Source organism: Xylaria bambusicola, assembly GCF_022495145.1.
Source record: "Xylaria bambusicola strain CBS 139988 unplaced genomic scaffold F5B22scaffold_73, whole genome shotgun sequence".
Taxonomy (NCBI): Eukaryota; Fungi; Ascomycota; class Sordariomycetes; order Xylariales; family Xylariaceae; genus Xylaria; species Xylaria bambusicola.
In genome coordinates this window covers 27,358-54,118 of record NW_025953626.1, presented here as the reverse complement: position 1 = coordinate 54,118, position 26,761 = coordinate 27,358, and the positions used below count along the sequence as shown (strand labels likewise).

Sequence of the window (26,761 nt, the reverse complement as noted above, 5' to 3'; positions counted from 1 at the left end):
ATTAAGTCTACAATATCAACAAATGCACAGCCCTTTGATCGGCAACCAAGACACCTAAAGGTCATAACCCCAAGAAGAGGGTCAGGCTGAAGGTAAGGATGATATTGAGCTATCTATCCACTTAAGGAACCCGTTGTAGCCCCCAAAATCAGTATTCGGCAATTCCTTATTTCATATAGCGAAGCTTTTATTCTCTTGCCGAGATATACGACTTCATGTTTCGTAACTAATCTTCTTGGGATAAGGTAGCGCGATACACATTACCTACGACACAAAACATGCTCGAAAGACTTACAAGTCTCAGTAATCCTACTCATGTCGGTACGCCATACTGAAGGACACCTATTCTCCCATACTTCCGGCCGCCAAGATGCCGCCAAAGGACAGCTCCTCTACCCATGACTCTGGCTACTCAGCCATTGCGAACCAAAGTACAATTCGCTCACAAAGGTCTCGTACGTGATTCCGGACTACTTCGCGCTACCTACTTTGCAATTCGGCGAGACGCTAATTACTATACACATTTTCAGAGGACTACCGGGGTGAACGGAATAAACGACAAACTTCTCAAGGCAAGCTTGTTGTTACCAACGAGCACCATGCGATAGCAGAGACCGAACAATCAGAATCTTCGCTCTATCTCTCAGCCATTTCCAGCTTTCTATCAACAGAGACAAAGACCATTTTGGATACAATTCTCACGAAAGCACTAGACCTAGTCGTTAAATCGACGGGAACAGCCACACCAGATCTACCTGACAACCTTTTCATTCCCTTCACCATTGGCGAAAGAGTTATTGTTTCTATAAATCATGAGTTACGTAAACAGGACTTAATGTTAGATGTGCCGATATCCCACGGATTTACCGTGCGCGATCTTAGAAGATTGTACTACATGGTAGAGTCGAACCCTCCCAGGCCCGCCAGTCCCAATACCACGAAACCAATCCCTGCGAATTCTAAGGCAGGAATACCAGATATCTTTAAGTATCTCATCTCCACGGACGCGACTCGGGATACCAATCTCCACATTATGCTGGCCTTTTGGGGAAAGGTTCGAAAGCAGTACCCTCAAGCATTGGTGCCTAAAGATCTATCGGAAAGCGCCAGACAAGTTCGAGATCGCCATTTGGAGGAAAATTACTGCATTCATTGCGTGTAAGTAATCACACAAACTCTAAATATTTTTGGGATATTATTTCGTTGTATCCAATACTGAATTGAAGTTTCCGATCCCAGACTGAGACAGCTCAAGTGCGATGGAGGGAGACCAGCATGCGCGGAATGTGTTCGCTCGAAACAAGAATGCCAGTATGCTCCAAGACTACGACAACAATCTACTTTACAGTGTCTGACGTGCAGGTAAGTTATATTCCAACTTCTTTGTATCCTATGCGGGAACGAGTTCGTTTCGTTCACTAATCAATGTTGACTCCTGGTTACTAGGCAGAGAAGAATAATATGCGACCTACAGAGACCAGAATGTAGTGGATGTGTTCTTTCGGGAAGGAAATGCCTAGGATATATTCAAGACCAGCCGCGCCCAAGCATTGTTCTGCAAGCAACAGTACCAGATGGTCCAGATCACTTGCTGCCTAGCGAACTCGGACAATTGATGCAAGACACCCCCGAGAGCGACTTATTACTTTTGGATCTCCGTACGAAGGAGCTGTATACCAAATCACATATTCGTGGCGCGATCAACTTGTGCATACATCTGACGCGGTTAAAACGAGGTCCTCTTGAGCCGTACAAGCTGCAGTATGTCCCGGAGAGCAAAAAGGACGAGGCTAAATTCGGTACATGGGCTAAGGTAAAACATCTAATCATATACAACGACGTAAGAGGCGACGATACACATAACAGCCACGCGTTGAACGCGATAAAGGAATTCCAAGATCAGGGTTTTAGTGGCCACCTCTGCTTGCTCAAAGGGGATTTCCGGGAATTCGCTGATGCATATCCAACTTACGTTGACTTTCAGACAAGTCAAGGCGACGCAGGATCGACTACCTTGACTCGAGAGAGCCTCTTTCCAGTTAAGAGTGATGCGACCCTTTCTATCCCTCTTGTTACAAAACCCAATTCGGACCTGGTAGCGCCGAGTAACGCTAACATGCACGTGCGCCGTGCTGGGGTTGATCCATCACCATCGGATTCAGGATACGCGACGGTATCACATGGCAGTCGGGTGCAAGTCGATCGGATTGACTTGGAGATTGAGGGTGACGATGGTGATTATGATGACGATATACAAACGGTGTATACGGAATTTTCAGGTGATTCTGATGTACGAACTGAAAGTTACATTAACATGTTTGCAGACGATCTGTTTGAAAAGATAGGCGGCAAACAACTGAGCGTCGAAATGATCAAGAGAATATCCGATTCCCTTCCCACGCTATTAAAGGCGTTGGCGTTGACTATTGGCTACCAAAACCAAAGCCAAGTGCAACGGGACCTTATGGTATTTATCCACAAACAAAGAGAGTAAGTAAAACTTATTTGAAAGTTGAAATCATTGTCGGAGTTGATTTGCCCTCACTTGATATTATTCAAAGACAAAAATTTCGTCTTGATATCTAAGGCTATTGATGTACCGTAGAATGTTAGAAAATCACCTAGTTAACATTTGCGGCACTAGGGCGATCGTAAGGTCATTTAAGGGCCATTGCCACGACCCTGACGATTTACATACATCCGACATGAACCCTCTCCAAGAACCAAAACCCACAGAAATAATGAACCGCTGGCTAGCGTCCAGGGATGAGTCGAAATTTGAAGGGTTCGAACATGTGCCGCACGTGGATACCTCTGAAGGTGTAAATCAAGAAGGCTGGCTCGAGGTGCCCAAACCAGTCGTGCTCGAATTAGAAGAGTATAAAAAGATTCTTGTCGAGGATCCTAGCTATATATGGATGCTCGCCCGACTACGCCGAGATCTCATACTTTCAACAGCACGGTACGACATTATAGATCAGATGATGAGTGAAATTCAGTCCAAATTCCCGCAAACCAGGCAAGTTAGCCGAAAGAGGTCTCCTGAAGAAGTTCAGGTGACATTCACTGTAGACTGGGACATCATGGACTTTCTCTACGAACAAAACTATGATATCCCTCACCCTGAGGCCATTGAGAACTGCGTTACAATAACAGGGACCAGTACCCATGCTCAGGCTCTAACCTGTCGGCAGTATATGGCACAGATGTGGCCGTTGACGGGAATGCAGACGCTAAGAGTGATTCAGGAAGCGTTGAAGACGGCTGGAAGAAAGAAAAAGCTGTACTGTGAGTTATTCGTTTTGAGATCAGAAGACTCTCGAAATACTTCACAAACTCACATATTACAGTCAAGGCCCCTTGTCGCTTGACTCTAGAGGCATCGATTGGCGTTGGATCTTCTGTTGTTGTGACAGCATCCGGGCTTTCCTATTTCATAGCGGAAATAGGAGAACAACTGGCATGGCTGGGCGCGACCCTATCATTAGGCAACGGCAGGATAACTCGACATATCCCATACTTGGAAAGAAGGGTGGCTACTAGAAGCGATACGCCAGCCGCTGTGGGATTCAATATAAGATACAGTCAAGAACGTTGGGATTCTGATAAAAAGCGATTAAATGGCCAGTGCTGGAGCAATCTTTTCTCAGAACCTGTCATTGCTGGAGGCTTTCCCATTCTACAGCGAGAAGAATCAGATACTGGCTTGGAGATGCCCCTTGAGCTCATGGTTGCTTTGACGGGAACCAAGTATCTCGATACCTTCGGTCCGACCATGTTCATTAAAGGCTACAATACCATGCTGGTACCAGCTAAGAAGTCTAAGGACCTGATAGTATGGCATCTCTTCCATAGCCGAAAGCCCTCCGAACGTATTTCCTACCTATTATCTGACTTTGAGCCGGCTGTTATCACCAAGAAAGATATCGGAAAATCTCGCCACGTGCTAGGGTGGTGCGCCGACGCCACATCTATCGTTGGTAGGCTTACAACTCTTTCATAGACATAATTATTAGAGCGCTAACAACTTGGCCTTGCATAGGGACGACTCTAGCCAAATACGATATCGGAAGATCACGCCTACCTAAAACACACTCTCATCACATGTTAGAAAAGGTTGAGATATCAGCAGGGCAGTTCGTCACAGGCACAGCAGCTTTTACTCTTGGAAACAGAGAGAAGCCTGTGCATATCACCCGGTTTGGCTTTCTTACCAAACTTCAATGGATATCCTCCAAGCACATGATTCTATGGGATGAAGGCGACAAGAGAGGATGGCTAGTGAACGGAGCCAGTGCCCTTCTTCATATCCTTCGTGCGTCCCTAGCGCATAGCAAGCGCAAGTTCCAATCAGCATGGCTCCTAGAGCCTGATGCCTTGAAAGACCCTCCAGATCTCACGTGGCCCGATGCTTCCCTCCAAGTCCTTATCAACGAGGACAATCGGAATTTGACCTTGTACATGGACAGAACGGAGGTCTACGAGGAGAACATCAGGGAAGGGGCAATAACAAACAATAGCTCGAGGCGTCAGACTAGACACTACCGTCTGGAAGATAGGATTGAGCACATCTACAGTATTTTGGAGAAGCTCATTGACCATCAAACGGATGCAGAACGGCGCAGCGGTTTGCAAATCAAGGTTAGACCACGCCAGCACTTAGAAGGCTGGGACTTCAAAGATCTAGTCAAGGACGGTGATCCTATCTTTCCTCGAGTTGCCACGCTGTCGACGCTCGGGAAGGGCTGGGTGGACTTCACTCGAGCCATACATGCCGTGACGTTATTCGGAACCGGGTTCGGCGAACTGATCCAGCCACGGCAGACGAGTCTGAGCCCAAGCATCTGCAGCCGCTGGTCACTACTACCGAGAGACAGGTACTATCTCGCGGCCTGTGTATCAAATCTTCTCGAGATCATGGAGGAAGACGGCGACGCGGCTTCAAACCCACGACGATTATGCGACAATATCATCTGGCACATGAAAGCAGCAACCTTCAACCCGTGTCCGTGCACCAAGGACGCGACGAAAAGCCACCACGACCCCGTGCAAGTGCTATTTCCGCTGAAACTCAAAAGAACTCTCAAGAAGAAAGCGCAAGTCGATCTGAAGGGCACAGGAGCAGTAATATTCGGGCAGAATGTGAATCTACACTACCATTACAAAGACTACGGGAGTCCTGAGCCGGGCGATCCGCCGATGGAGACCTGGGCTACTATGACGGATATGCTCGATGATAGCGGAATTGGATCGAGCCTTAGTTCCTCGCGGTTTCTCTCCGCGTCTGACCCAAGTAGTGCCGGATCAACGGGTGATAAGTCCCCGACCCAAACTCAAAGCCAGTCCCAGAGCCAGTCTCAGAGTCAGTCTGAGCAACGACCCGACAGTCAATCTCAGAGCCAATCCCAGCTTCACACCCAGATTACTTCGCCCAGTAGTTCCTCCGAGATAACACCTCTGCGGGGCTCGAAGCATTCTCTACGTGAAATTGTTGCCTCTGTGAGCAAGAAAGTGAAACGGTGATGCGCGCTAATTTCCTGTCGGCAACGTCATACTGTTGATTGGTGACTTTATAGAGCTGGGTAAGACTGCCCGGGATGACATAAGCTAAGGGAGTGGCTATTCATTATGCTGCTAGATTAGGCAGCTATTAGGTAGAGTACCAGTTTAGGTACCTCCTCACTCCGCCAACAAAGGAACTGATTAGTTAGTCGGTTATTGATTCACTTCAATTTGCCCCTTGTAATCGTTAAATCCCCGTTCGTGATGAATCTTTCTTATACTTCGCGAAATGCCAATTGACTCTTCCATTTGAATGACGCAAATCTAATACTCGAATACTCTAGTCCACGGGCTTTAGTGACAAATAGACGTAGTGATCAGCGTTTGTCGCACTGGAGTTTCGGTTATCGTCGATGCCTTCACATATAGTATAGAATAAAAACTCAACTAGTCAAGAAGGTATCAAGCTCTTAACATAACAGATCAAGAGAATTGCTGTACGTAGCCAAGGCCTGGGAATAAAAGCTTCAAACCGTTGTGTGAAATAGTAATTGCAATTCTATACTGTTAAGATCGCAGCATATGATACGCTAATGACTTCTACTGTTGCGTAAGGTTCTATTCACCCTTCTTGCAGACAGATCTGAAGGTAAATTCAGAAATGGCTTTATTTGTTGCATATATGCTGTCCTGGATCTTTATTGTAGTGATATAGGAGGCATTGTGTAAGAACCGAACCCTTCGGCATACTGTAATTATAGTGCCCATTGCTGCGCGAAATTCTTTGAAGCTCGGGCTACATACAGCGAGTGAATCAGTATGTAATCCCAAGATCGTGACTACTTGCCTCAAGAACTATGGGACATGTCTACCTCTTGATTTCATATGTTGACGAAACTGCATTGTTATTGACTTAAATGATTGCCCAATTTAGTGAAATATAAATGACGCGAGGCCCTGGGTGTTCATGATGATCTTCTCGGGTTCATTAAACTTACAAAAGACAATCACCTTTTCCTCCCCTGCCTCGACACTTTCCCTTCTCCATGTATCACACCTGCTCATACTCTCTTGAATCATCTGTCTCCCTACTACTTCCTTCTTCTGCTAGTAATACAAAAGGTATAAAATGGTATGCCTTGTTTCAATTCACAAACTGTCTGGGCTACCAGATGTATACTCCAATAGGTGTTTACGGATCTTTTCAAGAGAATACTCGTCATTAGCAAAAGAGGCGACCTTTGCATCGTAATCTGACCATTTAGGTGTGCCTCCCTTGATCAGCTCCTCTCCCTCGAGCCGGCAGGAGTCGAAGTCAATAAGAATAGGCTCGTTATTGTCGTTGAGCATGATGTTCATAGGGCCGAGATCGCCGTGGACTAGTTTCAAGGAGTGTAAGTGAGAAACGGCCTTCTCGATTCCGGCTAGGAAGTGATCCACGTCAATTGGATTCCCTTCTCTAAGATAATCCGCAAGAGTCATCTTGTATTTAACATAGCAGATTCCACGTATTCTGTTGTCCCCCTCTAGGCAGCCCAAGTACTGAGCAATATTCGGATGCGGATGGTGTCGCAAGATCTCACATACACGAATCTCCGATAAAGTGAGAGAGTGAATGTACGAGGGCGAGGGGTCGTCTTCGTAATCGAGGAGGACTGGTGTCTTGATATAGATATTTGATGGTAGCGGGTCTGGCGCGAGTAGGAAATCGGGTGGTGCAGCGGCATAGATGTACTCATCAGGGATTTTGGTCAGTTCAAGCTGGGTTGAGTCGATACTGTCTGACTCGCGTCGATTGTAGCTACCGTAGTAGAACTCTGAGTCCTTTTTGAAGATAGCCGTCGTATGGTGAAATTCTAAGTCTGGCCATTCGCCGTACCATGCTTCACCTTGATACTGTAACTCCATTTCACGTATTTTGATGTGATGTAATCCGCAACATGAGTGAATAAGCTCTGTACGTAGAAATGGAACTTGTCTAAGGAGTATGGGAAAGATGCAGGCACCTCGTAAGCCTATATATTATGCTGATTTTGTGCGATCCCTGGGTGCACTTTAGATAATTTAAATCAAGGGAGTGGTAGCGTGAAACCCCCTCACTTCATGTTGCACCAATGAGTCGCGTGCGCCGTCTTGTTTGGCTTTGTGCACACTGAAATGCCGCACGTTCTGACCAATTGTCGAGGATTTCGACCTGAGACTGGCTAGAGTAAGATATGTTACGGACCCAAGAAGTCGAGAAAAGGTAGCTATCTTTACATACAAACTAGCATAAATTCTTGAAATGGGGGAGACTCGACCGAGCTTGGTGGACATTGAAAGCCAAAACGGAATGTTGTGCAAATCATCCTCATTCGCAGTGTCCCCTCCAAGCTCTTGCTACTTTACCACTTTATGCCTTAATCTTCGTTATCCCCTAATATTTCAGGATCAACGGGCCGAGCATAGGTAGACCTAAGAATTAAAAGTCATAAGCATGATTTGAAGTCTGATTTAGACCTAAGCAGTGGAATTACGAGATTCACTGCTGACATACTGCGATACGTGTCAGAAATGAAGGGCTGGCGTAGCGTGAGAAGGTACTATTCCGACAACCTACAATACGGATAGAGTAAAACATGACCTTGAGCCCCAAGTAGCCTAATGTAGGGCTATCTTTACTATCCTATTCGGCCCTACGATGATCTGGACTAGCGTATTGGCACTTTAACCCCTGACAGGTAGTGCCAAGTGCTGCTAGGTACGGTCACGGTGAGCCTCCGAATACAAACTTGTTGGACTGATGTGAAAAGAAATCAATGGGTTTAGATCTATGAAATGTAAAACAGGATGCAGCTTAGCTATCATTATGTCAATCCTGTCAGCATACTATAAAAATCCAATATTTGCTCTTCAAAGTAACAATTCCTTCACAAGTGTATTGCCCCCAGCATTGACTAACCCCTCCAGTATGCGCGCAGGTATCCCCGCTACTTCCTTAGCCCAGTCCGCATCGACACGTCGTGAAGGGAACTCGAACTCTGCCGTTACAGCGTCCCCGTCTTGAAATATGTACCAGTCTAGCAGGTAGTTGTGGCGCTGCTTGTCTGTGACGGTCCAGTCTGACGAAGGTTGGGGGACATCAAGGAAGCATAGCACGTTGGTTGTGTTGGCACGCGGATCACGCACTAGAGTGTCTGGGAGGCAATTCGTCATGCCCTCAAACTCGATGACATCGAGTGTCTTCTTGTGAACCTCTTCAGTCAGCCATGCGTGCACCGTCGTCGCGTCGCGCGGCACAGCCGTACTGAAAAGCATCCGGCCCAGTAATGCGCCAACGACGAACTGCGCCTCTGGCCACGGTACCGTGCGGCCTGACATGCTAATAGAGAAGGCCACGCGGTCCCAGCCCGTGATCTTGCTGAGAAACAGGGCCCAGGATGCGTAAACGAGCGTGCTTGTGGTGACGCGATATCTGCGCGCCGCGTCGTCGATTGCCGACTTTCCAACGGCCAGACGACTACTTATTCGGACTAGATCAAAGCGCAGTTGTTGCTGGGTATCGGGAGGTGGATTTCGAGGACTGGGAACTCGGAGCACTGCTGTGGCGGGCAGTGGTGCCATCATGCGTTCGAATGTGTCAATGGCTCTTGCTAGATTCTTTTGCTTGTGCATCTGCCAGAATCTTGCGAAGTCTTCGAACCGTGGGCCTGGGGGCACTTCCTCACCAGCCAGCGCGCGTTCCACATCGCGCGATAGAATGGCAGATGAGAATACATCGGTCAGAACATGATGTAGGCGTGTGATGAATGCCAGCCTCTTACGATACGGGACATAGACACATGTAACATGGGAGTATGGCACCTCAATCTCCGCGCGGGACACCCTCTCGGCGTCCGACCAGGCCTTCTTTTCGGCCGCTGCACATGCATCCTCGAAGCCGTCTTCTTCCACAATGACTTCTCGCCAGTCCAAGTTGAGTCGACCAAGGTCGGATATCTCGAAGGTAGTGAGGTCAAAGCGTATTCGAAAGATGCTGTGTGCCGAAAGAGCCTTGATGCAAGCTTGGTGGAGCTCGCTGGCCGTAGGGACGGCCTTTGCACTGCCAGAAAACAGGTTGATGCTGATTAGAGCGTAGACTATAGGGTCCTTTAACGATCTTGTGAGTAGTTGTCTTTGAGTGTCTGTTGCTATTACCGCCCCTGAATCCTCCAAATCCGACACGCCGGAGCTTGCTGTGCTCACAAGGCTGTCTTGCAGTGCGTTTATAGTATCCAGCCTAAGTATCTGTGCTACAGCGATTGAGAAATTATAGTCTTTGAGACAATTGGAAAGTTTTATTGCAGTTAGAGAATTCCCGCCCAGGCTGGTGAACGATGAGTGTGCATCAAGCTTCTTAAAGGGGGTGTGTAAGCACCTAGAAAAGGCCATACGTAATGCATCGTAAGGGGTAATACAATCTGCTTCCAAAAGGATATCCTCATTCTCCTGTTCTATGCTGTTTTCCAGTTGAGCTGCAAAAGCATGTCGATCAGTCTTACCATTCACGTTGAGAGGAAAACTGTTCATAGCTAGAAGGAGATCAGGGATAACGAAGGGGTCGAATTTTGGTTTGAGAAACTCCCTTAGGTCTTCCACATCGACGGTAGATGGCTGTACACACCCAACAAGTCTATCTCGCCATTTGAATGCGACGGCTAGACGGACTGGAGGAAACGCGAGCAGTGCGGCTTGCACTTCCGTCTCAAGATTGATGAGGAAGCCCCGATTCTTCACAAGAGAGTCTGCCCGACCAGCCCATACGAGCTCCCCTGAGTTGGTCCTGCGAGCGAGGTCTCCGGTTCTGTAAAATCGCTCCCCATTCCATTCAATGAATTTTTGGGCTGTTAAATCGGGGTTATTGAGATAGCCCGCAGCCAGACCGGGACCAGAAATCATGACCTCCCCATGATCACACTCATGTAGCGTGTCATCCACAAGAACAACCCTCACTCCGGGTATAAGATCACCGAATGGAGGTTCATCATGGTCGTTGAGTTCACCAAAACTGATGACACACGTCGTCTCTGAAGGACCATATGTCGTGAAGACTCTTTTACCAAGTCTGATCCATGAACGCGCGACCTCAAGGCTCGGTGCTTCAGCGCCCAAGAAAATATACTTGACGCGGTCGTATGAGCCTCTTGTGTCAAGTGCTGCTAGCATGGAAGGGGTCAAATTGAGAAGGTCGCAGGTAGTTGCCACGTGAGGGAAATCGGATGGTGAGGCCAGAACTAAGGTACCTCCTTTTGTCAGAGTTGTCCAGATGGTTGCAGCACACCCATCAAAGGCAATTGAATATGCAAGCAGACACCGAAGCCCGGAATCCACCAAGGCGTCGAGATTATCAATTGGCTCCACGAGACAGACTGCGTAGATACCTCTATGAAGTGCCATAACTCCTTTCGGCTTGCCCGTCGTCCCTGAAGTGAAGATTATCCATGCGAGATCATCTGCACGGAGTTGGTCTCGGATAACATCCAGCTTGGTACATAATTCATCTGTATCCTCGGGCTGTGACTTGAGCCATTCCTTCTGAAAGCGTATTGTGATTGCGGGTAACCGATGTTCCGGACAATCGCTGGTAACCAAGGCCACGGATGGAGAGAGCTCTGACAATGCTGCTGTAATTCTCGACTGGCTCCACGCGGCTACATCCATAGGCGCATAACATGCGCCGACCCGTAAGATACCGATGACAGCGGGTAGCATCTCAAGCGACATCTGTGTCAAAACTGGGACACGAGTACGAGGGCGAACCCCGGCTGCGAGTAGGGCTCGACTAACCTGCAGCGAGGCGGTTCGGAGCTCCGCGTACGTAAGAGTTTCTCCTAACCATTCTGCAGCGATCCTATCAGGAGTTTTTGCAGCACACCGATCGAAAAGATCCACGACTGTGCCATTGAGGCGATGTGTTTCATTATTTCTCTTCATTTCTTGCATTTCAAGGGAGAAGTGACAAGTATGTACACATGCTGCTATTCGCTTGCCAACTTGCTGAGCTGAACATATGAGTACAGTTTAATAGATGCACAGGGGCAACGTAGCGAACACTCTGGCATTGCATCGCACTCTTAATCGTATTCTAATAATATCGGCGGTGATCATCGGAGCGTATTACTTTTGGGCTTGTACATTTACAGTCCAGATATAGCGATGTTTCTGGATAGGGCACAGCAACATGACCCTTGTGAAAGTCAGCATACATTGTCGAAGGTTACCTTGAATAGCCATACATTGGCTGACGAGAAAACCGTGAGGGCTGCCGATGGAGCTGTCAGATTGACTTGTCTTCCCCGGCTTTTTGGCCATTGCTTACATTACATCCCTGCTGCGCAACATGCCACTAATATTGGCTGACAGTGCATGGCTTGAAAAGGATGAAGAATGGCTGATACTGCACGCATTTAACATGGTTTTATTTTAGTACAGCATGTGGAATCTAATCGCCATCTCCGAAACAGCTTATATCCTTCGTCGGAACAAAACTTTGCCCGATACCACAAGGGTGCTGTGATCATAAGTAGGTTATCTCACAATTTCCAGTAGGCAAAAGCAAATAGGCACTTGCACATGGGCGCGGCGGGGCACGCGATACGAAACGGATTAGGAGAGGATCCGACTGCGGCTATCTAGCCGGGGAGAGTCATGACACCGTTCTTCGACGGAGCCGTTAATACACTCAGGCGTTCAAGAATCTTCATTAAGACGTGTTAGTGAGCTCAGCATCAAGTCTCATGATATAAATCAATGATGAAACATGTAAACACTGGGCTATATAGGGTAGAAAAGTTTGATATCAAAACTATGAGATCAACTGTGCGAAACATCGAAAGATATCCATTTCTTGAAGTACCACCCGAGTCTTTTCATGTCAAAATGTCCGCTAATGGGGAGCCTGTCTTGTCAACCACCTTGCCTACGCTTCATCTTGATCTCCTGCGGGGAGGAGACAGCGAAGAGAGCAAAAAGTTGTTTGAGGCTTGTCGCACTTACGGATTCTTCTACTTAGATTTGACAAGTAATCCAGCTATCTGCTGCCTCTGGGAAGAGATGCTAGCAGTGGCAAAAGAATATTTTGAACAACCAATAGAAATTAAGATGGAAGACGCTCGTGGAAGTGATAATACAGGGTAAGCTGACCAGATAGGCGGGAAGAAATAAAAGGGGAAAAGGCAGCCTGTGAGAAGATCACTTACTTACTTGATCAGGTACGGAGCCAAAGGACACGAGGTCGGACCCCAACCAGGCACAGTGGATGGATACGAATTCCTCAAAGTAGGCGAATCAATCTGGCCACCCACGCAAGAGGGATTGACAGTAGCTGATGTAACTTCATCTAGATCTCAAGGCGGGAGTACCTCAATGGGGACGCTGAGCTCACCACTTCGATCAAGACCAAGTCGGAGTTCTTCTTCCGATATATATCCACAGCCCATGATACGCTTATGCTACTGCTCGAGAGGTTGTCCGACGTAATGGGGCTTGAAGGACACGAGCGCTTTGGCACGTACCAAGCGGACACGAGTCCAACACACAGCAACTTAGCGCTCTTGAGGTACCCGAAGCACGAAGACACGCCGATAGAAAGCGTAGGACACAACAAGCACACGGACATCGGGACGCTGACCTTTCTGCTATGCCAGCAGTGGGGCCTACAGATCCTCTCTCCGGGGACAGAGAAATGGGCGTTCGTGGAGCCGCGCGTCGGCCACGCCGTGATCAACGTTGGAGACAGCCTCCGGTTCCTGTCCGAAGGAAAACTCGCGTCGGTGGTGCACAGGGTAATACCAGTGGGGGGAAAACAACAGGAGGACCGGTACAGCATTGCTTACTTTCTCCGGGTGAACGACAGCGTGAGACTGAGAGATACCAACGGGAAGCTTTGGTCGGCCAAGGGGTGGCACGACGCGAAATTTGACGCCTCCCGCTCACCCAACACGATGGAGAATGGTAATCAGGTGTTGACGGGAATGATGGAGACTGACGATGTGCTGGTGCCGGTCATGTAAAATAGCATAAAAACACATGATTTTGCCAAGATGTTGTTAGCCACAGGAATATAGTCACAAGATAAGGAGGTCTTCCGTGTCACTTCAGATAAACCTAACGCCCGAGGGCGAGAGGATTGCCTTAGCAGTCCATAGTCTTATGCAGTAATAGAAGTGGGATAGTTTTATCTTCAGTGATGATTAGTTGAGGTCTATTCAAATGGTCTAGGAGTCTAAGTTGTAACCCCTAAGCCTAGCTAGGTATGTGTACTTATGAAGATTGTCTTATTAGACGATCACCGTAATAAGGTTCTGCCGCTCCGTCTCCACTACCCTGCGACGGGAATGTTTTACTACGTGTATTTAACTAGTCAAGTACCTAGGTAGGTTATTATAGCTAGGAAATAGTAAACGTTATCTATGGAAATAGTATTAACAAACTCAATGCCTTAATCACTGGAAAACTCTGTTACGTCCTCCAATACCCGAATAGAAACCTCTGTAATGCGTTTATACATCTCTAAAACATGCCTCCTACTAGCTCGCGAGTAAACCAGCACGTAGCCGATCCAGCCAATGCCGCCCGTCGGTGAGACTACAGTGCCCGGCTCTGCGTACATCTCGGCGCGCATTACGCTGGACATAATCTCAGGCGCTGCACGGTACACTTTGTCGAAAAATCTGTGTGGCACACGAATGTTGTCGCGGTGAATAGGGATCATGCAGTGCGCGCTCCAGAATTGCGCGCCGCCACCGCTGCCACCGTGGGATCGTGGGTATGCGAAAGGCTGCGATAGCGCTGCGAAGCGCTCGGCATCGTTGACCGCCCGCAGAAGCAACAGCGCGCCCAGATCCACACCATACGTAAAAATGGTCGACCACGTGCCGCCTGTCCCCGGTGTACGTGCATTTACTTCGATGAGGAACACGTCTGGCTGCTGTCCCGTAGCGACACCTCCGTCATCACACGCGACGAGGTCGAGAATGCCATCGCCCCTGGCGTCACGATAACGTACAGATGAATTCTGCATGCGCGCCTCCACATGGAACACGCCAGAGCGGAATCCTAGCTTAAGCAGGCTCTCGTGGAGAGACTTGCGGATGACATCGACTTCGGCTGCAGGAAGGCCAGTATTTGACACTAGAACTGTCTCGGCGAAGTTAGTCGCGGGTCCGAACTCGTTTGATCCGCCAGCGACACCATCACCTCGACACGGGAAATTGTCCGTCACCTCGACGAAGGCCACTTCCCCTTCCCAAAGTGCGAAGTTTGCGTCTAGCTCAGGTCCATCGACGTATGTCTCAATCAGTATCCCCTGCGCAGCGAGCCCGCTATCTTGAACCACGCGCACAGCGTGATGGAGATCGGCTTTGTTGGTGACTTTCTGTACTCCCCGGGACCCTAAACTCCGGCCAGGTTTGACGACCAGGGGAAAACGCAGAGCCTCGAGCTCTTGCGCTCGGTCAGGGTGCTCTAACTGTTCTGTGTTGTCTATATGTATCGCCTGGATATTATTGTTATGGACTAACATGCGCATTTCATGCTTACGGTGGGCTTGAATCATTGCCCACGATGGATCAGTCGGAAGGTTCATGATCTCAGCCGCTTGGGCCGTTGCCTCAACGTACTGGTCAGTGAAGGTAGCGATGCCATCAATATCTCCTCTGTTTTCAATGACATCTGCCATGAGCCGTGGAAGTTCTGCCAAGTTGTACATGTCAAGAGGGACGAACTCCTCACGGAGATAACCGTATTTGTCACTTTGTAACCAGTGGCCCTCGTTCTCGAAGACTATTATGGACATTCCAAGGGCTTGTGCAGCTTCAAAGAAAGACTGGGAGCTGTATAGACCCGATTCCTCGTCACCCAGAGCACGGCCGCCTACAATCGCTACCTTTCGAGCTATCGGCTTCGTGGGAAGAACCCAATCGAAGGATAGGCGCATTTCTATCTCTTTCTGTAGCTGCTCCAGAGTTTCATAGGCAGACATACCCGACCGTTTCCCGATCACCGCTCCAGGAGAGGAGAGGAGTAGCGGGAGGAGCAGCAACTCACTAAGGATATGAGTTGGGGACGGGAGGAGGTGTTCGTCCCAAGCGGAGAATCCCACGACTGTTTCGACGAATTCGGAGTATCTCATTCTCAAGCTGAGGACATCGCTTCGACACAAATACCCTTCCCGTGGAGCCAGTAATATCTTTATAGCCGTCTCCGATCTGTTTTCATGCGCCAAGCAACTTTGTGTCTGGCGAACAAGAGCTTCAAGCTTGGTGCCGGTCGCATCGTGAATCTGAGAAGGTTTTTGTTTCGCGCCGCTATCACCATTGCACCTAGCGTCTAAACTAAGCAAAAGATCGATGGTTTGGAAGAAGTAGCCCCCATCTCCCTTTGTTGGTGGTGCCGAGAGATGCCAGCGACAAAGCACATTCGTAGGATCTTGTTATGGTGGGCTTTAGTATATTACAATACGTTGTGAATTTAACGTAAGGAACAGACTCACCCGCGCCATCAGCGAGCGTTACAGTGAACAACTCAGAGGCATAAGTATCCCCATCCTCAAGCATTCCGGCTAATTCTCAGTGCCTGCAGAAATGCCTAATATAATGGTTATGGTAAATAGTACGAAGGGTGTTGGCGGTTTTGGTTCACTTGATATGACGTTTTCTAATCAAAATTGCCGATTCAAATTGTTTCGCTGTTAGCGACACTCTTTTGTTCTGTGCAGAACACACTTGGCGTAACAAGATTGTTTAATCTCCCAGTTCACAATTTATGGCTTCAGATTTATTTTACTCCCTAGAAAGACTATAGACCATTTCAATGAATAACTCCCTTCACTACTTGACCATGCCACACTTCTAATCGTCCGTGTTCAAGTTCCATAAGTCATGCTCAGTAGCAACAGCTGTTCATCCATGGCCATTCGTTCTATTCTCTGCGTTGCGATAAGAGCTCAAGGCTAACCGAGATCGCTTAAAGAACTTTGCCTTGACTAATGCACGTTTGGCTGACGGGTAGGGGGCTGGGCGTGGCTGACAGCGCATTGACTGGATGGGTCCTTTTCGCGTTGGCTGACTGCATCGGAAACATGAAGCAGCGTTCCGGCTTCTTGCTTGTGGTGTTCTTTGATGTCACTCTGCAGTGATTGATAAATGAGAGTTTCTTAATATAAGTTGGAGGCTGAAGGATGTGGGACTCCTATTTTAGCGGAACCCATCCACGAGCCCATTTGGACCTACATCTTCACCTGAAGCGAAGGGGTGAGAAAGGGCCAGACCCTTTTAGAGCTATCCTCCGTAGCAAAAACATCGTATTCACGTACTGGTCTTTTCCTCTTGCGCCGCTTTCCCCGAAGGTGTCAGGTACCGTCTTGTCCAACTTTGATTCTTACAATTTAACCTGTTTCATTGAAACAAGCTAATATGTCAGCCCCTTTTCACCGCCGTTTACGCGACAAGATCTGGCCGGAACCTCTACCTCCTTCTGCCACCTTCAAGAGCAAAACAGTCCTAGTGACTGGAGCGACATCTGGCCTAGGTCTCGCGGCAGGAGTTCACTTCGCATCTCTCGGCGCAAGAGTCATCTTGACCTCGCGCGACCTGTCTCGTAGCCAGTCAGTAATAAACCATGTGGAGCATCATGCCAACGCCGTCGGGGAGGGGAAAGTACATGTTATGGAGCTTGACATGGATCAGTACTCTTCGTGTGTATCATTCATACGGCGCTTAGAACACAGTGAGATATGCCGTACAGGTCTCGACGTAGCTGTGTTGAACGCCGGCATTATCAACGTCGAATTCACGAAGAGCTCGGCTGGCTGGTATGTCTCATTTGATGTGTCATTCTCTTTTTGATCGCGTGTCATGGCTTCCTAACTCCCCTTCTCAGGGAGCAGACGATCCAAGTAAACACTCTCAGCACCACTCTCTTAGGACTACTCTTACTGCGGTGGATGAAGCATACTGCGAAAGGCGCCAAATGCCCGCCACATCTGGTCTTCGTCACATCTCGTGATCACTTGGATCCTGACATAACTGAATGGCCGAGGTGGCATGAACAAGGAGGTATACTGGAGCACTTCAGTGACAAAGGGGCATGGCCATCTCACATGCTAGAGCCAAACTACGCTGTCAGCAAGCTGATGCTGACTTATGCTGTGGAGAATATATGCAGATTAGCGGCACACCTAGAGGATCAAGAGTGAGCTGTTTCTCTCTCCTTCGCGGGCATAATGAAAAAATGAGCTAACATACCCTGGGTCCCACGCCGCTAGAGGAGATGTCATTGTGAACAGTGTCTGTCCTGGACTAGTGAGCACCAACTTGGGGCGTTCGATCACAGGAACGTCTCGCTTGATGCAGGTCTTGTCTTGTTTGTATCTGGGGCTCATGGCGAAGTCGACAGATTACGGCGCAAGATTCTACGTCACGGCCGCAAACACATCACAAGAAGAGCACGTAAGAATCGTCTTGCTATTTGCTCCATTTAGGCACACATGAGTACTGATTCACATTTCAAATGTATAGGGTAAATATATACAGTCATTATTCACGGACGAGGAATATCGTAGGTATGTATGAAGGTTCCACCACGTACTACGGTCCTAAACGTTGACCTTTATAAAGGTTGGCAGCCCCTAATTTGACGAGTACTGAGGGGAGAAGAGTGAATGAGATGGTGTGGTGGGAAATAATAACTGAACTGAAGACACAACTTCCAACATTAATGGGTTGGGTCAGAAATCCATGAGGAGATAATAGACATAGCACAACGTTAGACGTCATCAATCCCTTCGGTCTTCCGCATCCTCAGAGGGGTATTAATAGAATCCTATGATGGTTAATGAAGGTTTGCTCAATATCAATCAGTCTATCAAAGTTGCGACATAGCTAAGTCTCTGTGCTGAGTTTGTTAGCTTCTGTTGAAAGCTCCTGTTCATTAGTCATATTCAACACCAGAATCAACAAACTAAGAGGAATGGTGTGCCTCTATTAATGGTACATGAGAAGTCGAGGCCAAGGAGTATGAACATGGAAGACTCTCGCGATTATATTATTATTATTATAGTACAAGTTAATTCCTGGCTGACACCATTATGGCGTTCGTTGTCGTATATAGAGCGTCACCGGTACACCATTATCACTACTTCGTAGAAGCTTGGATCAGTTCATGGAACCTTGTACCCGCCTGCGATGCCAGAGCCACCGGGTTGCCAACCTCCAAAATCTCTCCCTTATCCATGACAACTACTCTATCGAAGTCCATGATCGTATCTAGCCTATGGCTGACCGCGACCACTGTGTAGCCCTTAAACTCTGTCCTTATCGTCTCCTGCATGATTCGCTCGGTCTCATGATCTACATTCGAGCTCACCTCATCTAGTAGCAGTATTCCTCCTTCCACTCCACTGCCTGTGAGCCCGAGAAGATTCCTCGCCCGGCCACGGCGCCTTAGGAGTGCGCGTCCGAGAGACATAAGTTGTTTTTGTCCAGCGCTGAAAGTCGCGACGCTCATAGGCGCATCTGTACCGCCCCTGTCCTGCACGAATTGCAGGAGGTCTACCTTCGCCAACACAGCCTCGCACTCTGCTGGTGTGGCAACGCCGGTGGGATCGAGATTATCTTTGAATGTGGAACCATCGGGTAAAAAGACCGCCTCCTGGGGCACAGCGATTATACGCTGACGGAGCACCGGTCTGCTGATTCGATTCAATGGTGCGCCATCGATTAGCACGCTGCTCTCTGCCTCCGGGATTGGGTCGAGGAGCTTTAATAGCAGTGCGATTAGGCTTGATTTCCCGCTTCCGGTCCGGCCACATATGGCAATCCTTTCGCCGGAGTTGGCGGTGAAATTTATATTGCGAAGGGCAAGATCAACATTGTCATTGTCTTTCCTATCTGTTCTATCAGTGGCATTAGCATTAATCAGCCTTGTATGAGACTAGTGTATGTGCGCGTTTCTTACTGATAAGATGCAGATACACGCTTCATTTCTATGACCCCCTTTTGAGGCCAGTCTTCAGGGGGTTCAAGATCCTCATCACTTTTCTCTTCGGGCTTTACTGCTTCGTTGAACTTCTGCAGTCTTAAGATTGCCCCGATTGATGTCTCAAGCCTAGTGAAGTATATCACAATGCCCGAAAGACTATCTCCAAAACTCATAAGGGTGACGAGAGAGGCGCCAGTCAAACCAGAGTTAGAGGGAAGCCTGACAGCAAGCGCAGTCAGAACAGCAGCAATAACAGCCACGACGAGATCAAGAACAAGGTTGAGCCATTGTTGAATCATAACTAGGAGATATGCTGGCCGTTGGCTAGTGTTTATCAAGCGCACATTTTTCTGTACGTCATCGGGAACAAATCCTTTCACCCAAGGATGTTAGCACTATGCGGACATCATATAACGCAAACCAATGCGGTGAATCGCCACAAGTTGACCACTTCACTTACCATAGGCTCTTAGAGTTACCATACCCTTAACAGTGTCGATGAAATGCGTGCTAGTAAGTGGATTAGTATATCCATTACCGGGACAACAGAAGGCCGAACCCACTAGAGAGGACTCTTTGATTCGAGATCTAGTAACCGTAGCTGTCTTGATGTACGCAAATAGAATTTCTGCACGACATAGAGCAGTATGCCAATAAATGGATAACTGATTGCTAGATAAGGGGATGAAGTGAGCATAACAGCAGCTTGGCCGATGGCTTGGAAGATCTAATAAGTTCCAGTTAGTTCGATTTTCAATCCAATGTTTGGATTGCCTCACACGCGAGCCGCGAAGGTTGAGTAGTAATGACAGGGATGTGTTGATGAGAATATGCTTACACAAAACAGAGTATTGAGGAGCGCATTTGGAAGTTCAGTGTCAATGAGATTCAGATCTTGTGAGAATAGATTCGTAACAACACCGGTGTCCGTTACTGTAAAGAATGATAGAGGCGCTCGGATCAATGTTCGCAAGGCGTCTTGGTGGACATTTGCGCCTGCCCGTCTCACAGATATGATGAAAATAGAAATGCCGAGTAATAGAAGTGAAATCGTCGCAGAGACTTGAAGAACAGCATAGATCCCAGCATAATAGGCATAGGTATGATTTGGATGCTCTGAGTATACATCATTGGTCCAGTATGTGAGCCCTAAAAGGAGATATGTTAGTTAACAGCCCCAATCTAAGACTAACCAGATCTCAAAGCTGCCCCTCCTGATCCCCCTGTCCGAAGCTAAAGAAAAGCTTGACTCACAGACTGTGGGAAAGTTCCTAAAGAAACCCCAAAGAGTGGCAAAGAAGAAGCTGCAAAATGCAAGGAAAACACCCATGCTCTTGAAGTAGTGTTTGTATACTGCTGTATCACCAGTTTGGCGCGAGTTTCCTTCGTCCTCTTCCGTCAATGCTACGTTCACTGGCGCGTAGCGTGGCTTATCTACTGCTGTATCTTTCATGCCATGCTGTTTTGACGGGGTTGCTTTCGAGGAAGTATCGCTTTCGGAACTAGCTCTAAGCCCCAAGCGGCGGATATACCCGTCAAGAGCCATCAATTCATTGAATGTACCTTGCTCAATGATTGTTCCGTCCCCAATTGCGATGATGTGATCTGCCACCGGTAGATGCCTAATACTATGTGTGCACAACGCAACTGTGGTGCCTCGTCGCCTGAGAATTCCCTCAGGACCGAAAACCTGACGAAAAACTTGCTCCTCTGTATCCGCATCCAAGCCACTAAAGATATCATCTAGGATCAGGAGGTCCGATTGAAGATAGAGAGCCCGAGCAAGCGAGACTCGTTGCTTTTGTCCCCCCGATAATGTAATTCCGTCGGAACCGACGTTAGTCATGTCGTTTTGAGGGAGCATCGCCAGGTCAAAACTGAGAGCCGTCGCCTTGATTACTTCTGCGTATCGTTGTTCATTAAAGGGGGAGTGTCCTACGATGTTGTCTCTGATAGTCCCGTTCGAGAGAAATGCGGTTTGATCACAGAACCCCACATGCGGAAATCTAGTACGCATGGTTACGCTGCCATTACTGAAGGGAATCTCTCCCAGTAACGCCTTGCACATAGTAGACTTTCCTGACCCGACGGGTCCGACAATTACAGTAAGCGATGACTGTGATATCTGTGCATTTACACCGCGCAAGACGAACTTGTTGGCCTTCCAGCCGAACTCGCCGTCTTTGATCACCACAAGAGGTGAGCTTTTTTCTGTCATTTTGGATGACTGCTCAAGCTGTGCTGGCGCCCTTTCTGAGTGATGCTTCAGGTCAGCTTCCACACTGCGAAAGTCGTGGCGAGTTTCACACTCTAGGAAGGCTTGGATTCTGCCTAAACAAGCCAATCCGGACACGAGCTGCGGGATATTCTGGAATAGCATGGAGAGGGGGTTAGTCAGAAGCAAAAGGTACGAGAGACTTGTGAAGATCCTTGGAACATCCAGGGTGCGCTGAGCAAAGGCGAATGTGAGTGGTGGGCTGATCAAAAGTGGTACATAGCCGAACACAGCCGCAATAACGGTAATCTTGCGGTATCTAGCCCCTGCCGCCAGCTCCAATACGCGAAGTGTCTGCACATGATCGCCGACGATGGTGGAAAGACCGGATATCTTGAGGTTCTTCATGCTAGAAATAACTGTTGTTGTTAGGCCGACGCGCTTCTGGTTACCTGCCATCCAGGACCTCTGGGAATCCCCTGTGAACTTCACAAGAATGGCGAGACCGAAGAAACAGATTGTCACAGTTGCAATAGGTGCAGCGAATGCAGCACCGAGCTGATTGTACAGCAGCCAACTAGCCAACGCAGCCTGAATCAGGCTGGCCCAGGTCTCATGCAGAGATAAGAATCCCATGTTGATCCGCTCTATGTCCGTGCTCATTAAAGTCACCGCAGTATTATCATCGCCCGTGTCAAGGCGAGCTTGGGTAGCTTTGATGTAGGTCTCGGTAATAAGCATGGATCTTGTCATGGCAAGGGCCCGACGATGAAAATACCTGAGACACTACGTTAGCAGTGCTTTATTCCGCTCGAGGATGAACATTGATATCGCACCAGCACAGAGCCGCGGATACTGCTATTCCGGCGTAAATCAATATGCTAGCGCCGATGAAACCGTACCCAACATTGGGGTCTCTTTCAGGTTTAGACAGGTATTTCAGCAAGCCTTCAGTGAAGAAAGGCTGAGCAATAGTAAAGCCGAGCATTGCTAAACGGGGTGGGATTGGGAGTAGTAGGTTGATATTCAGCGTTCGTATTAGTACTTTCACCAGGCCAAAGTTGTCGCCCTTGAGTTTACCATAGTCCATGTTCGCAGAAAATCTTTCATGCAGCAGCTTGGCATCAAGCGTGCTGTCCAGTGGATAGAGATCCTTCACCTTCAAAACTTTGCTATAGCCAGATAGGAAAAGCCTGTTGAGCCAAAAGTAAACACCGAGAGAGAATATACCGCTCGTCTCCTCTGGGCTATGCTCTCTCATGTCCCAGCTGATCCATTTGGACTTTTGCTGGGATTCCAACAGGAAGATGCTTAGTTTCAGGGCTATGGTGGCAATGAAGATGCTGCTGTATGTAATCTCAGGTCTATCGCCTGAGGACAAGAACAATGTCCTAGCCTGTGCGCCATCTAAGATGAGGGTCAAAAATAAGTAGCTGCTCAGCAAGACAGATGGCCGCGGGCTTCTGCTATGATCAATGACACTAAGTGCCATCATGAACAATGCTGACACAAGCTTCAGTGCCGAGGCAGCTACAAACAAACGAGTGACGTGTAAGGTGCCGACAGTAGACAAGACAAGGAGCAAAAGCTCTAGCACAACATATGTCGCAATGGCACCCTGGAATAGGAATTAGAGACCAAAGATAACTTAGCGAGCGATGGGTACAGGCAACGTACCAACTTGATCCATTGAACTGTTGGGGCATGCACAATGACTGGTTTTCGTGTCTGATGGAGCACGCGCCATAGCGATGAGAAGATGAAAATGGCAGAGGGAAGAATGGAGAAAAACAGTTGCTCGAATTCAAGGTTGAAATCAAACGCGGCCTTGTCCTGCTCGAAGAGGCTGCCCAACCCTTGAGAAAAGTCCATGGTAGCTCGATTCGTCGCTAGATAATTGAAGGCGTCATGAACCACAAGGTAGATCTAGTAGTAGCAGCCAAAAGGCGTGCGATGAAAGCACGGTACCAGGAACAGCCTTTGTGATCAATATGGCGAGGGCGAGGGCAAGGACGACAGAAGAAACAACATGCAAACGAGGTTAGCTGATTGTTGGGACAGGGGGAAGAGTATCTACAGGATCCACAGATAAGGGTACTTAGTCGGAGCATGGGCGGAGTTAAAAGAGTTAAGCGATCCATGACAGGCATTCGGTATGGCGGTGTGAAGGGTCGTTCGTTGTTGGTAAGCAGAACTCATGCGTGTGTTGAATACTCAAATAATGAACACGGAAAAGGGGGCAATAGACATTACATATACTTCTTCTACGATTAGTGTTATGCTGGAGTTATTTCTGTACACAGTTGTAGAATCCAGGTAGTGCATTCTGAGAGTATGAAAGGCGTAATAGGAGCCTACATATCTATACACATACACAAGCACCCTAAATACCCCAAACCTACATTGCCCCAATCAGCAACGCCAGACGAGCCCCGGAGAGCACATATACCTTTTAATGCCCACTGGCTTTCAGAAGACAATTTTCTGTGATCTTCTTCAAACGCCGTATGTTGGCTGCATGCAAGGACGGTGGCATGAACTTTGTCTTATGGCATGTCACTAGCTCAACTGCAGGCGCACGGCGCGGGTACGGGGAGGAAGCAAGCTTAGTTAATGCTTAAGTGAGAGGTCGAAACTACCGTGTCGTGTGTTCCTTATATTAGTTATTTAGAGCTACGACACAAGTAGCCGCCATCGCCGAGAAATACTCACACCAGTATGCCGAGCCCCATCCTTCATGGAGCATGACCTCGCAGAGCAAACGCAGCCTAAAGCCCCCAGAAAGTACAATCGGTCCACTAGCCCACGAGCTGTAGAGAGAAGAAGGTATGGTGAAGCACTCTAGCGCCTCGGCTCGGGCAGGCCTAGTTAACGGGAAATTTCCTAGACTGCAGAATAGAATTTCTCAGCGCAACCGCCGTAGGTGCCCGGACCTAGGCTCAAGCCCATGTGGACTCACAGTGGTCTTAGCTTACACTCAGAGTCTGGATAATAGGTATGCGAATACAGAACGCGGCTAATAGGGAGACCTGTATTGTCGAGCCCATTGCGCATCAGCCCTACCAGGAGGACGAGCCGACTGTGAGTTTCGAGGAAGGAAACCCTCCACTCACAACGAGCCACGGCGGCAACTTCCAAGAGCCTAGAGTTTTGAACGTTGCGGATAACACAGTCCCCTTCTGTGCCCCATCTATTGAATCGGCTGAACCGTCTTCGGGAGCAATGATTCCTCTCATGGCAGAGGACCTAGTTCTGCAGCAACTGCCTGCTTGGTCCCCCGTTGACTCGATGATAGGAATGCCTATGCCAACACTAAGTGGGGAGGGTCATCTATCTCACTTTGAGACTGACTCTCCTGCCAACAACTGCACCTGCAATGAGACAACAGGCCCTTGTCCTGGACACATAGAAAAGATGCGAACGCAGGTACTAAGGGAGACATCAAGTTCGCTGCGGTCAAATCAACACCACAGGACCAAAAATATGCCTGGAGGCGAAATTTCAATGCACCAGGAGGCTTCTCAGCCGCCGCTTGACCGGACCGGTTTCTCTCTATCGCAGTATGTTTCTTTTCCCACTCTCCCCTATACCAATATGACATATGGAGCTAAGTTAGTCCTATTTGTCAGTGAGTTGCACCAACAACAGCCATTTCACTGCCATAACAGCACTGAAAGCAGTAGCACCAGCAGCAGTCACGCACATACAAGGCTGAGCACCCAATCGCCTTCTAGTGTGCCGCCTTTCGGCGCGTCTTCTAGCATCGTCGGCTATTCGTCACATGGTGCCTCCGTAGCTGACATGACGCGACGTTTCGTAGCCATAATTGACCTAGTGCAGTCGCTTGGGTTCAGCCACTTCGACGAGATGGCTGCAGCATACTACACCGCTGCCTTCGAGAAGGAGAGCTTACCAGCTATGGCACAGAGCGCCAGCCGTAGCCGTCGGCTCAAACCAATGCTGATGAAACTTCAGGACAACAGTGTCCAATGGCAGCGGTGGGAGTCCCGGGGACTTCGAGAAGGAATTTCGGAAGCTGCTAGTGAGTCTCACGCGTCGCAATATTCCCTCGGGCCCACGAACTTGACAGGATATCTGCTAACGATGATTTACAGATCGCACTTACGTGGCGGAAATAGAGGCTCAAGGTAGAGTAATAGAGCCTAGCCAATTTCGCAACGAGTCGGCCAACCTCATCGTCGCCATTGAGAGATTGCTACGTGATCATGGTTGGGGCAGACGAGACGGCGCGCCCCGTTCACATGACTGGGAGGGGATGACGCTGTCAGAGCAGCTGGACGCAGCTCCGGATTCGGTAAGCATACATACATGCGCAACTCGGTGGCTGTCTGATCCTTCGCTAAACGATGACCCTTGTAGATGCCTTGCCTGTGGACCCTTCTAACCGAGTTAGCCGGAGCTGAGGGACTGTATTGCGACAGAACCGCTCGCGCTGCGTTAGCTGTTCTACTTTCTGCCCCTAACTAGGCGTACAGAAAAGGAAAATGGGGAGGAAGATTAAAGAATATAATGCATTTCGACCACAACTATAGACCAATGTATAAAAGAGAAGAAACGTGAAAAACTCTAGAATACACTCGATATTCATGGGTAGAACAAAATTCTAAGCTCAATAATAAAAAACCTTCCTAAAATTCTTCTACGGAAACTCCGATAGTTTACCCTACTCTCTAGGTAGGTAAAGGTTACCAAAGAGAGCAGCGCATATAAAATGCGTGTCTATCCCATATCTAACCCAATGTAACTTTTTGTGTGTTTTTTTCGCTCCTTAAAACTACGTCTACAGCCCAGATATGGATGAAATCTTGGACATAAGCCCCTGCACAACATCCACACAATTTTCATGGCGAACCCAATGATGACATGATTCATTCAGTACTCCACGCCGGCCGCAGAAACTGTAGTACAATGCCGAATCAATATTTATAAGGACTTATACTATCATATGATTATGGGAAGGACTTCGTGACACGTCGGTTGCATTATCAGGCAGGTACTCCAACAGAGCCCAACCAACATTTCTCG

At 48.3% G+C, this 26,761-nt stretch overlaps 9 protein-coding genes across 9 annotated transcripts; 5 read left to right on the top strand and 4 right to left on the bottom strand.

Annotated features, from left to right (window-relative positions):
* Positions 1-218: 218 nt before the first annotated feature.
* On the top strand, positions 219-1,527 carry F5B22DRAFT_524522 (uncharacterized protein). The gene is made up of 4 exons (XM_047972652.1): positions 219-455; positions 531-1,158; positions 1,256-1,362; positions 1,447-1,527. Exons 1-3 carry the CDS (start codon positions 371-373, stop codon positions 1,353-1,355), a joined length of 813 nt encoding a protein of 270 aa, XP_047825676.1. The 5' UTR covers positions 219-370; the 3' UTR covers positions 1,356-1,362; positions 1,447-1,527.
* On the top strand, positions 1,136-5,761 carry F5B22DRAFT_627768 (uncharacterized protein). The gene is made up of 6 exons (XM_047976350.1): positions 1,136-1,158; positions 1,256-1,362; positions 1,447-2,490; positions 2,645-3,288; positions 3,351-3,980; positions 4,043-5,761. The coding sequence occupies exons 3-6, from the start codon at positions 1,616-1,618 to the stop codon at positions 5,521-5,523; spliced, it is 3,630 nt and encodes a 1,209-aa protein (XP_047825675.1). The 5' UTR covers positions 1,136-1,158; positions 1,256-1,362; positions 1,447-1,615; the 3' UTR covers positions 5,524-5,761.
* Positions 5,762-6,276: 515 nt separating this feature from the next.
* Positions 6,277-8,102, bottom strand: F5B22DRAFT_627766 (serine/threonine kinase). The gene has a single exon (XM_047976349.1). It carries the CDS (start codon positions 7,408-7,410, stop codon positions 6,652-6,654), a length of 759 nt encoding a protein of 252 aa, XP_047825674.1. The 5' UTR covers positions 7,411-8,102; the 3' UTR covers positions 6,277-6,651.
* Positions 8,103-8,284: 182 nt separating this feature from the next.
* On the bottom strand, positions 8,285-11,423 carry F5B22DRAFT_627762 (putative nonribosomal peptide synthase). The gene has a single exon (XM_047976348.1). The coding sequence runs from the start codon at positions 11,242-11,244 to the stop codon at positions 8,395-8,397; it is 2,850 nt and encodes a 949-aa protein (XP_047825673.1). The 5' UTR covers positions 11,245-11,423; the 3' UTR covers positions 8,285-8,394.
* Positions 11,424-12,464: 1,041 nt separating this feature from the next.
* On the top strand, positions 12,465-13,755 carry F5B22DRAFT_627760 (uncharacterized protein). Its single transcript, XM_047976347.1, has one exon. The coding sequence runs from the start codon at positions 12,969-12,971 to the stop codon at positions 13,530-13,532; it is 564 nt and encodes a 187-aa protein (XP_047825672.1). The 5' UTR covers positions 12,465-12,968; the 3' UTR covers positions 13,533-13,755.
* A 168-nt stretch (positions 13,756-13,923) lies between these two features.
* Positions 13,924-16,357, bottom strand: F5B22DRAFT_627759 (glutathione synthetase ATP-binding domain-like protein). The gene has a single exon (XM_047976346.1). It carries the CDS (start codon positions 15,650-15,652, stop codon positions 13,961-13,963), a length of 1,692 nt encoding a protein of 563 aa, XP_047825671.1. The 5' UTR covers positions 15,653-16,357; the 3' UTR covers positions 13,924-13,960.
* Positions 16,358-16,615: 258 nt separating this feature from the next.
* Positions 16,616-18,531, top strand: F5B22DRAFT_627753 (putative short chain dehydrogenase/ reductase). Its single transcript, XM_047976345.1, has 5 exons — positions 16,616-17,332; positions 17,401-17,712; positions 17,786-17,969; positions 18,039-18,082; positions 18,138-18,531. Exons 1-5 carry the CDS (start codon positions 16,935-16,937, stop codon positions 18,259-18,261), a joined length of 1,062 nt encoding a protein of 353 aa, XP_047825670.1. The 5' UTR covers positions 16,616-16,934; the 3' UTR covers positions 18,262-18,531.
* Positions 18,509-23,994, bottom strand: F5B22DRAFT_627751 (putative ABC multidrug transporter). The gene is made up of 8 exons (XM_047976344.1): positions 23,393-23,994; positions 22,552-23,333; positions 20,755-22,493; positions 20,339-20,649; positions 20,064-20,227; positions 19,961-20,010; positions 19,477-19,873; positions 18,509-19,414 (listed from the first exon to the last, which is right to left on the bottom strand). The coding sequence occupies exons 1-8, from the start codon at positions 23,585-23,587 to the stop codon at positions 18,655-18,657; spliced, it is 4,398 nt and encodes a 1,465-aa protein (XP_047825669.1). The 5' UTR covers positions 23,588-23,994; the 3' UTR covers positions 18,509-18,654.
* Positions 23,995-26,370, top strand: F5B22DRAFT_627745 (uncharacterized protein; the record flags this gene model as incomplete). Its single annotated transcript, XM_047976343.1, has 6 exons — positions 23,995-24,541; positions 24,603-24,634; positions 24,711-25,275; positions 25,345-25,757; positions 25,831-26,030; positions 26,096-26,370. Coding segments are annotated over exons 1-6 (1,403 nt in total), but the record flags the coding sequence as incomplete, so codon positions are not given.
* Between the last annotated feature and the right edge of the window lie 391 nt (positions 26,371-26,761).

Bases quoted from the DNA above. Each gene is read 5' to 3' on its own strand.
- F5B22DRAFT_627759 (XM_047976346.1), bottom strand. From the start codon at position 15,652: ATGAGATACTCCGAATTCGTCGAAACAGTCGTGGGATTCTCCGCTTGG.
- F5B22DRAFT_627751 (XM_047976344.1), bottom strand. From the start codon at position 23,587: ATGGACTTTTCTCAAGGGTTGGGCAGCCTCTTCGAGCAGGACAAGGCC. The intron at 23,334-23,392 runs GTACGTTGCCTG...TTCCTATTCCAG, and splicing joins CAGTTCAATGGATCAAGTTG to GGTGCCATTGCGACATATGT. The intron at 19,415-19,476 runs GTAAGAAACGCG...TGCCACTGATAG, and splicing joins CGTGTATCTGCATCTTATCA to AACAGATAGGAAAGACAATG.
- F5B22DRAFT_627762 (XM_047976348.1), bottom strand. From the start codon at position 11,244: ATGTCGCTTGAGATGCTACCCGCTGTCATCGGTATCTTACGGGTCGGC.
- F5B22DRAFT_627766 (XM_047976349.1), bottom strand. From the start codon at position 7,410: ATGGAGTTACAGTATCAAGGTGAAGCATGGTACGGCGAATGGCCAGAC.
- F5B22DRAFT_627768 (XM_047976350.1), top strand. From the start codon at position 1,616: ATGCAAGACACCCCCGAGAGCGACTTATTACTTTTGGATCTCCGTACG. The intron at 2,491-2,644 runs GTAAGTAAAACT...TTGCGGCACTAG, and splicing joins TTTATCCACAAACAAAGAGA to GGCGATCGTAAGGTCATTTA. The intron at 3,289-3,350 runs GTGAGTTATTCG...CACATATTACAG, and splicing joins AAGAAAGAAAAAGCTGTACT to TCAAGGCCCCTTGTCGCTTG.
- F5B22DRAFT_524522 (XM_047972652.1), top strand. From the start codon at position 371: ATGCCGCCAAAGGACAGCTCCTCTACCCATGACTCTGGCTACTCAGCC. The intron at 456-530 runs GTACGTGATTCC...ACACATTTTCAG, and splicing joins AATTCGCTCACAAAGGTCTC to AGGACTACCGGGGTGAACGG. The intron at 1,159-1,255 runs GTAAGTAATCAC...AGACAGCTCAAG, and splicing joins AATTACTGCATTCATTGCGT to TGCGATGGAGGGAGACCAGC.
- F5B22DRAFT_627760 (XM_047976347.1), top strand. From the start codon at position 12,969: ATGCTACTGCTCGAGAGGTTGTCCGACGTAATGGGGCTTGAAGGACAC.
- F5B22DRAFT_627753 (XM_047976345.1), top strand. From the start codon at position 16,935: ATGTCAGCCCCTTTTCACCGCCGTTTACGCGACAAGATCTGGCCGGAA. The intron at 17,333-17,400 runs GTATGTCTCATT...TCCCCTTCTCAG, and splicing joins ACGAAGAGCTCGGCTGGCTG to GGAGCAGACGATCCAAGTAA. The intron at 18,083-18,137 runs GTATGTATGAAG...ACCTTTATAAAG, and splicing joins ACGGACGAGGAATATCGTAG to GTTGGCAGCCCCTAATTTGA.